We start from the raw sequence: 11061 nt of genomic DNA on the forward strand, positions 1-11061 counted from the left end.
AGACATCAGAAAGAACCAAATATTTGGGCGGATTAGTGCAGGTAAACAATGTCCCGTAACCTATTCTGTAATATTAATATGCATGTTTTTTTAGCTTTTCCAGTACATGTGTATGTTCGTTGTGGAGATATTTTGATTTTTAATTCAACCAATCATTTTATACAATAAATCTCTAACTTCTTCTATCACACGTTTTTAAACAAATCCGCACTAGAAATTTCTATTTCCAAAAAATAGTTTAACACATATACACAAAACCCTTTATAAATTAAAATGCATGATGTGAAAATTTTTTTATAAAAAGAAAATACGAAACTGTAAAAATAGGGAACTAAATTACTGTAGAATTAACCTGCAGCCTAAGATGGCTACATTTTTTATATATTTTAGTTCCAGTGAAGTTTTTGAAACTTTATAAATTGTGAATTCCATTCAATTATACAAAGTTTGCTAGATTTGTATGAATAAAGGGACAATCATTTATGAAATTAACCAGCATTGTCGTTTTTCATCATATAACTGTGTAAAAGCATCTCCTGTATTAACTAATGGGAAGTATTAAATGTCTAAGAACCTGTATACATGTGTATGTACATATTCTCCTTTGCAGTTGTGTATACAATTGAGTTTCAGAAGCGCGGTCTCCCTCACACACATATTCTGTTGTTTCTACATCAGGATGACAAGTTTTCAACGGGAGAAGACATAGACCGGATCATAAGTGCTGAGATACCCAACAAGGTTAATGATCCAATATTTTACGAAGCAGCGAAAAAGCACGTGATGCATGGTCTATGTGGTAGTATTAAGAAAGATTCACCATACATGGAAAATGGTCAATGCATGAGGCACTTTCCTAAGAGATTTGTTGCGAGTACTACGATTGATGAAGACAGTTATTCGATTTATTGGTGTAGGGGCAATGGCAAAAAAATCACCAAATCAAGTGTGGAACATGACAATCGATATGTCGTGCCTCACAATAGGAAGTTATTATTGAAATATGGTGCTCATATAAATGTTGAGTGGTGTAACTAGTCAAGATCGATTAAGTATCTATTTAAATATGTCAATAAAGGCCACGACCGTGTAACAACTTCATTTTACATAAGTGCCACAAGTGATGCGGATAATAATGAGTGTGATGAAGTTAGTATGTACTATGATTATAGGTACATATCCCCGTGTGAAGCTGTATGGAGAGTTCTCGGGTATAGCATTCATTATATGAACCCTTCTGTGGTAAGGTTAGGCTTTCACCTTCCTGGTGAAAAACCAGTGATATTCAAGGACGATGAAAACCTGGATGACGTTGCTATGAAAGAGTCTGTGAAAGAATCCATGTTCTTGGGATGGTTCGAGGCAAACAAAAATACGCCGAAGCTCAATGTTTGACCTATATGGAATTTCCTTCTAAGTTTGTATGGAAGGCTAATACTAGAAAATGGTTTCTAAGAAAATCTCATGTAGTTATTGGCCGTATTTTCTTTATACCTCCAGAATCAAGAGAGATTTACTACCTAAGACTACTTCTAAATTTAGTTAGAGGACCTACCAGTTATGAACAGATTAGAACTATTGATGGTGTTGTCTACTCGACATTTCGAGATGCTTGTTATGCATATGGACTTTTGATTGATGATAAAGAATACATAGATGCTATAAAGGAAGCAAGTCACTGGGGCTCAGGAGAATATTTAAGAAGGCTTTATGCAACACTATTGTTTTCTGACTCGATGGCTAGGCCGGAGCATGTATGGAAAGGCATACGGAGAATGCTATGTGATGACATTCTTCACCGACAAAGAAGGTTACTTAACAATCAAGGTATGCCGTTATAGTTATTATTATTAATTGCAGAAAAATAAGCATTCTTATCTTTGTATCAGTTTGTTAATACTATTAATGTTACTAGGCAACTATAAGTATAACTTTATCAATAAATATTAATGGACTTATGAATGTGCCAGATTTTAACATATTTTTACTTTTCAAAATAAAGCATGAATATCATACAAAACAAAAAGACATGGACACAATTTCCAAAATTAACAATAAATATTACTAACAAAATAATATACACATGGAACAAAACAAATTCTTTGAAAATGACATGCTTACCTCGAGGTGGTTGAGCCACAAATTATATCTAAAGATGACTATGCACAAATTGTCTCGATGGTCATGAATGCTTATATGAAAATGTACAATAGGGTGTTTCCTTTTTTCTTATTCTGCATCTTGTTGTATATATGCCATACAAAAAATTCAATTCTATTAAGCATTGAAGATATCATAAGAAGGTGAAAACATATTAATATATAGACATTATACATCCAAATAACGGAGTTCAAAATATCCAATATAGATGTGGGAAATATAAGTATCAACTACATGAGGTAAAACAAATGTACATTTAACTAAATAATGATCATGGTCATAATAAAACAGATGTAAATGTAATTGGTGTATGTATTTTATTGCAAAATTTTATCTTCTACAAAATCATACTATTACTTACAACAATGTATACACTTTGTTGAACAGAGTTACAAATTGTAGATGAAGAATTATGGGATCTGACGTTGATAGAAATTGAAAAACTACTCAAGAGTTATAACAAGAGCTTAAGAGATTTTCCATCAATGCCATTACCTGATATTGATACAAGTTTGATGCAAATTATGAATGGGGGAAACAATAAGTTGATTTCTGATGAGTTTCGGTACGATAAACAAATTTCGACTACTGAACATGAAGTGTATGTACAACAACTTACAAACGAACAAAAGAGAGCTTATGAAGAAGTGATGATAGTAGTGAATAGAGGGCAAGGTGGTGTTTTCTTTCTGTATGGTTATGGTAGTACGGGAAAAACATTTCTTTGGAAGACACTTACTGCTGCTATTAGGTCCAAAGGTCAAATCGTGTTGACAATTGCGTCAAGTGGCATAACATCCCTCTTATTACCCGGTGGTAGGATGACATATTCTCGCTTTGCAATACCACTTAATTTAGATGAATTTTTAACATGCAACATAAAGCAAAATACTCCGTTGGCTGAATTAATAATCAGAGCTAAGCTTATTGTGTGGAATGAAGCTCCTATGGTCAATAAACTTTGTATTGAAGCACTCAATAGAATCATGAGAAATATTTTGAGGTTTAACAATATTGCAAGCTTGGAACAATCATTTGGAGGAAAGACAGTGGTTTTTAGTGGTGAGTTTCGACAAATACTACTAGTAATACCCAAAGGTTGTAGGCAAGAGATTGTCAATACTACAATTAACTCATCATATATATGGGATAGTTGTAAACTGTTGACTTTGACAAGAAACATGCGCTTACAAGCAGACAAAAGCAATTGTGAAAACAATGACTTAAGAGAATTTGCTGATTGGATTTTAAGCATTGGAGATGGTAGGTGTGGATCATCTATAGATGGTATTGATAAGATAAAAATTTCAGATGATATATTGATACATGATTAGGATTATCCTATTAGTTCGATATGTAAAGCAACTTACCCTGAATTATTTTGCGGTTAAAGTTGTGTTTCACATGTAAAAGACAAAGCCATCCTCATACCGATACTACAACTAGTGGATGAAATCAACATCTATATGATGAGTTTGAACCCATCCGAAGCTCAGACTTATTATAGTTCTGATACAGTTTCTGAATCTGAAACAAATAATGATATTTTGGCATCAATTCACACACCAAAGTTCCTAAACACTATCAGATGCTCAGGAGTACCAAACCATGCGATATCTGTTAAGGTAGGGACACCAATCATGTTACTAAGAAACATAGATCACTCAGCAAGTCTATGTAATGGCACACGATTAGTTGTGTCCAAACTTGGAAAGCACATAATAGAAGCAAAAAGTTTAACAGGAAAAGGAGCTGGCCAAAAAAGTGTTTATTCCTAAAATGACCCTAACCCCTTCTGATCATAGGATACCATTTAAATTTCAAAGGCGACAATTTCCTATCATGGTTTCTCATGCGATGACAATTAACGAGAGTCAAGGGTAGTCGTTGTCACATGTTGGATTGATATTAGAAAAGCCTGTATTCACACATGGACAACTATATGTTGCAGTTCAAGAGTTACAAATAAAAAAGGGCTCAAGATCATAATATGTCATGAAGAAAATGAGAAGAAGGAAACAAACAATGTGGTGTTCAAAGAAGTATTTAGAAACGTTGTTTAAGTAGCTTTATTCTGCGAGTACCACCCATAAGGTATGTCCTAATTGCATACTTCTTAGTTCAACATCCTCATATGTTTTTAATAGAATGGATATGTTCTAATTTCATGGTTTTTAGATATGCGTATCAATTTATAATTCTTGGTTGTTGGTTAGCAAATCAAGTTTTTACAAGTCAATAAAAAAAAGCGAACATATAGGATCAGTAAGGTATTAAATGTAGAATCGTATAACTTCATAAAGATAGAAGTGCATTTTGTAATGTGCATAAAGAAATTCACAATGATCTCTATATGCGATGGCAAACCCTTCTTATAACAATATACCACAAATCCGTCATAATTAACCTAACAGATCATTCTTTTTGCATGTGATATTTTCAAAACCAGATATGTTAAGTAGAAAAAGAGAGCAAGGATCCAAAAAATGACATGTTGGAATAAAAGTTCCCAAATGCTTGCAGAAATAGCTCTAATCCTACTATATTAGCAAGTCAATCAATTAGATTGGCATTAAACATGTGAAAAATATATGTCCAGATGTTGTTCATTCAAATTCATCCACGAAACTCGTCACATTTTGTGATTTTTTCTAACTACCAATTAAAAAAGGTAGCATTCTCTTTCTTTATTTTAGGTGAATTTTATATTAAACCCCAGAAAAGGAGTCACACAAGTAGAATAACTATATAGTATCCCCTTAATCTGACCTCCAAAGATGGTGCATTTTGGTTTTTTATGACTTTACAAGAGCCTTAGTTGGCATTTCATAAGTCGAGTCATGTTAACTTTAGTGCGTGTCGAAACAAAATATATGAAGTCTAAATTTAAAATTTGTTAGAACAGTGAGGATATAACTTTATTATCCATTATTTGATAAAGTGATTTTCTTGAAAATGTCTTTTTATAATATTGAGGTAATCACTCTATCAAAATTTAGCATCCATAATATGAAAAAATGATCTATGATTATGCAGAAAACTATCTAAAATTTCATAACTAGGTTACCGTTCAAGAGTAATATATATATATATATCAACACCTGCTTGGTAAAAAATCGTGCTAGTGAACACACACGCTAAACCAAAACTCGACATTATATGAGTGTTAACCCATTTTTATTTATATATTTGTTCCTTTATACATTAAATTAGAAAGTCTATAGCAAGCTACCGTTGTGTCAAACAAGAATGGACAGACACAATGTTTCAAAAGGATATCTTCTTTCAGATATTCATGCACTAAAAGGAGGGTAAAAGCTTCGTTATAATACTTACACAATACATTTCGCAGATCTTGAGTATAGTTGGTTTGGCAATTCCTAAGCTGCACAACAATTTAGAGTAACGATGATCAAACACACGGATAATTTAGAGAAAACTAGACTAAAGTTTCACTGCGCTAACAACTCATTCTTCAAGAGTTATTTTAAAATACAAAAGATGATGGCTATTTAATTTAGACCGATGCATAACTATATTGCATACATGTCAACTCATTCTTCAAGAGTTATTTTAAAATACAAAAGATGATGGCTATTTAATTTAGATCGCTGCATCACTATATTGCATACATGTCAAAACTTTATATCACGGGACCATATCAAAATTGTCTTTGTCTATACCAGCAACTTTTGGCAAGCCTTACATTAGAAGGATTCTTTGTTTGAACTTGTGTGCTTTATATAATTTTCATTTGATAAAATAATATAAATGGAGAAAAAGGAAGGTGATTATAAAATATTTTAAATGGAAAAACACATTTTTTAAAAACCAATTGACAAGTATAATTAGAAATTCAAATCTAATATCTTATTGAAGTTCACATTTCCTTTTCATTTTATCAGTAGGATCCTCACCCAAATTAACATTTAAGAATGCCAACAACATCATAAAAGAGAGAGAGAAAAAAGGAAGTTTAACATTACTAGAAATAAGGAAAAACATGTCTCCAACAGCATCAGAGCTCCATAAATTTGATATAAATTCAGAATTTCATTTTATCTTTTGAGCTCCATTCTCACTCAAAGGAACCTACAACAATATCAACAGTGAAAATATCATCAAAATTACTCTTCAACCGAACTAACACACCAATGCACACAAGCCAAAACTAAAGCACCAGGAGATTATTCTTTGCGTTTTTATTCAACTTCAGAAAAGAACATTGCATTTGTATACATTCTCGCAAAATAATGGAAAGTGATTATAATAGAGTATAAATGGAAAAATATCTGTTCGAAGCGAACACAACTGACATTAGATATCAAAATCTCTTATTGAATTTTAGAATCCCTTTTTATCTCTTGAGCAGCATCTATGCTCAAATTAACGCTCAACAATACCAACAGCCATAACAAAATTATCAAAATTACTATTATGAGCATCATAGAAGAGATAGATAAAATTAAGAAAAATGAACATCCATAGAAAATGGAAAACAACCTGTCCAACACGAATATAAGTAGCATTGAACCTCCACAGATCTGATATAAGACCACAATTTCTTTTCATCTTTTGAGCCCCATTTTCACTCGAACGAACCTTCAACAACGGAGACAACGAAGTCATCAAAAATACTCTTCACCCAAACAAACATACCAATTCACATAAGCAAAAAGTAACACCACCATAAATTAAGTTTAAAATAGCTGAAGCTTAATCAGATTAAAATTTTTACCAACGTAGGTACTAATTATAACATTTTTTCAATGGTTATTTTTACAAACAAAAAATTGTTACTATCAACTTATATCAGAATCAGTTATGTCGGATTGGTGACTAGTATACTATTTTCGATAATATATTAGCAATAATCAAGACTAACAAGTAAATTAATAAAGAGATCACACATCACCTTGATTAAGTTTCGGTGATCTTTTTCCCACCATTTTTTATGCTCGGCGAATCTGATCAATTTGGAACACATAATTAAATTCAAATATTATGAAACCATAACACACATACAAAAGTTAATGCTTTTTACAATTATAATATGGAAATGTAGATCCCAAAAGAATTTCAAGCCGATCACTGAATCGTACCTTATGCATACAAGCTTTTCCCAAAAACTATGTTCAAGCCAGACTTGAGCAAGTTTTTTCAACATCTTTAGTGATATCGCATTCAACAATACATGATTGATTCTAAAATATCAATATCGAAGGAAAGAAAAGGATTTCTTCAAAGTGATCATAATTACAAGTATCTGTAGCTACACATTATATATATATATAGTGGGTCATCTTGATTTAGTGGCACCCATGCGGTGATATGGTAGGTTAGAATTAATTTTCATTAAATGTTGGGAGGTTGAGATGGTTTTAGTAGCTAATATGATATAATTGAGACACAGCTGTGATCTATTAGAAGAAGAAAGGAGGACATGTGTAATCTTTTATCAAAACTTATTACAAATAATTGACATCAGTCAAAATGTCAAAATGTCTTTTTTTATAAGCTAATTGGGCTTTTTGTTATTGCGGTAACACATGACATAAAGAAAATATAATGAATTAAAGAGTTGACACCTAAGTGAGTTTCATGCATTGTCATTCTCATTTTGTGTGCAAATGTATTTTAAAATTATCATATACTATATTACTATTTGTATTGGCATTATATTATTATATTACTACAATTATTATAAAATTATTATATTTCTACAATTATTATATACTATATTAGCTAGTTCACTATACATTGATGATTATCATATTATAGAAAATTCATAGTAAAATAACTATTTACTATATACTATATTAGTACAATAGAATATTTGTAGTTCAAAATATTAGTAGGACCATTATCCTGGTTTTTAAATAAGTTTGGAATAAAAAGAATGAATAACTATAATACACTAACTGTTAAATGGTATTTTTATAATTTAAGTATATAATTAATTGAACAAAATTTACACAAAAATAATTATATATCAAATAATTTATATAAATATAAATCACAAATTAAACAATATTATAAATTATTTTCAATTGTCCTATGTTCCACTTTATTTAGATAAGAAAAATATAATCATACACCAACAAATAAAATAATGAAATTAAAAAAATGTTAACAAAAAAAATAAGTAACATTATAATGCAACTAACTAGACATTTATTATTTGTAAAGAAGTGAAGCTTTTTGACATACATTAACATATTTAAATTGAAAGATTGACTTTTATCATTACACATGTTTATATCATTGTGTTTAAATTTAGACTTTTTCTTTATTTCTTTAATATCAATTTTTTATGTATGATTCGCCATATAGATAAATTATCTAACCGTGCGTAGCGCGGGTGGTACTCTAGTTTGTTAAATAGGCACAAATCTACGTGCTGACATCTTTAGTGGTGGCAAATTTCAATCAGCAGCTAGCAAACTCACATTGACATCATCATCGTGTGGCGAATCCGAATCAGTAACTGACAAAAAAATCGATTGCCACAATGATAAAAGAGTGAAAACTAAGTAATATGTTTCAAAATAGTGGCAATTTGGTAATTAGTTCTAAAAACAGTGGCAAATAGATAAAAACGTTAAGTTCTGATTCACCACGGCCCAAATTCAGCTTTCAATTTGGAGAGTTATGCCATATAACTGAATTAGAGAAAACACGGGTTACCAATTCATCTATTCAACTGGATGGTTAGGTTGATATTTGCAACAAATTATGAAATTACACAAGAAATATGTATTATGAGTTGCAAATAACATGCTCAAAATATAATCTTTCTTGTTTTTGTTGATATTGTCATATATAGTAGATTTAACGATGATGATGATATTTATTTGATTAGAAGCAGTAACTCTTCTAATTTTACTATAAGATTTTAGACGTTATTTTATATGTTTTAAATTAACAACATCAACAAATAGGACGAATCTAAAAAAACTATTAGGAGAATTATAACGTACAAAGGTCATTGTATACAGATTTGAAGAGATTTCTTTTTATTAAAGGTTGTGGTGACAAGTGGAATGAAGATCATTGCAGGGGAGCAGCTCGGTAGAGGTGTCAGAGTCACTGTCGGGGCTGGACATTGTTGGAGCCGTGCCAAGCAGTAAGAGTGAGGGAAGCTCGTAATGGGCTTTGTATGTGGACCTGTAACCATTATTGTATATGCATTGGAGCAAAGATTTTGGACCAAGGGTGTATGGCCTATGGGCTGTTGGTGGGTTTAAGAAATTAGAGTGTTTGCATGGTTAGAAAGGAAGGGAAAAAATAGCTTCAGGAAAAAGATGAGCCTGCCGAGCAACATAAATGTTTGACTTGAATAAAAATTAAAAATATTTAAAAATAAGTATACAAATTTTGTGATTAATTTGACTTTTGGAACAAAATACCAGAAAAAAATTAACCTTGAGAAGGTTAAAAAGTTATGAATTTGAATTAAGATATTTAAAAATCGATGTATAATAAAATCATGATAGATATACACAAACGTTCGGTACAAGTGAATTGAACTAAAATCATTTTTTATAATTATTTTTTATTTTTTATTGCTATTATTTAAACTTACACTAAAATGTGAACCTGCCAGGGGTGAGGCTTTGGTTAGGAAATTAGGGCTACACACATGTGATGCCCCTTTATAGCTCGCATGGGGCTGTATTTATTATCATGTTGCGGTAATCGACTTATTTGCATAGTCTGAGAGTGATACTGCTACTATAGAAGTGTGAAACGGGCTTTTGTTTGAACTGGTTTGAAAATTATTCTGCAGAGGTTGAAGTTCGCTTTTTTTAGATCGAGATTCGTGAGAGGATGGTAAACATCCTTTGAATCACTATTCATATCCGTCACTCGATGTTCACCTTCCAATGATCTAAGAGCAACTGGTTGATACTTCCTTTTCCGGATCTATTGATGGATCTTCTGCCCTCTTGCCTTGATGTTGTTCATCGAAGATAGCACTTATTGTGCAAGAACCAAGTAGGAACTGCTGCGTTAACAATAACAGTATAATTCACGCAGTATCGCCAAAACGTAGAAATGTGAAGATATGTTGAAGTGAATAGAGATAGATGCAGTTTAGATGTGGTGTTTCTATTTATTGCAGGATCGTACGTTTTATGCTGGACGTATAGGGTTTAGAATCAAAGTGAGGAGGACCGGGCCCATTGAGTGGACCCAAAAATGAGTAACGATGCGATTTCGTTAGCTCTCAGGTGTTGTAAATGTTGAGAGCTGGCAAGAACAGGTTCGGTTAGTCAGTTGGTTCACTTGTTCATGCATTCAAACGCTACTTAACCGGTTGAACTAGTAATATCAGTCCGACATAAGCTCTATGATACGAGATACTCAGAGAACATACATATGAAGGTTTTTTTTACTAATGTTTTAAAAATAATGAAGGTTCAACATATTATAATGCACCAGTGTTAACCTGGTTATTATGAACTTAGTATCGGAAACATTAGTTTTTTTTGGGTGTTAAGGCTTTTACAGTTTGATATTTATATCATAGGTAATAAATTTTATTTTAAACACTAGATAGTTAGTTTATGTTTGTTATACTGTTACATACCGGTTGTTTTTATTAAAGAATAATATCAATAAAAAAATTCATCAAGGTGTTAACAATGATGAAAAATAAAATGTATCGCTACTTAACATAAAAGTGAGACTAACGTAGCTCAATGGCAAGAAGAGTATGAGGGCACAAAGAAGACCGAAAATCGGGACACAAACTCATAAATCGAGGAACATGCTGTCTAACAGGTTGCAAATTAGCATGACGCCGGAGAGTGTTGGACGTCTTTCACGGGGCACGACCGGTAGTTGCTCGATTTGACCGGTTGTTATGGCTACGGGATTTGGAGACCAGTTCAGACG

General features: G+C 31.9%; 1 protein-coding gene across 1 annotated transcript in view; it reads left to right on the forward strand.

Annotated features, from left to right (window-relative positions):
* Positions 1-1400: 1400 nt before the first annotated feature.
* Positions 1401-11061, forward strand: part of LOC107474885 (uncharacterized) — a 12384-nt gene continuing 2723 nt past the window's right edge. Inside the window, exons 1-3 of the mRNA XM_016094534.2 lie at positions 1401-1827; positions 2548-3447; positions 3574-3785. Coding sequence (XP_015950020.2) covers positions 1401-1827; positions 2548-3447; positions 3574-3785 — 1539 coding nt within the window. The remainder of the gene's footprint in view (positions 1828-2547; positions 3448-3573; positions 3786-11061) is intronic.

The sequence above is a fragment of the Arachis duranensis genome, chromosome 2 (genome assembly GCF_000817695.3).
Source record: "Arachis duranensis cultivar V14167 chromosome 2, aradu.V14167.gnm2.J7QH, whole genome shotgun sequence".
In the NCBI taxonomy this organism is placed as follows: Eukaryota; Viridiplantae; Streptophyta; class Magnoliopsida; order Fabales; family Fabaceae; genus Arachis; species Arachis duranensis.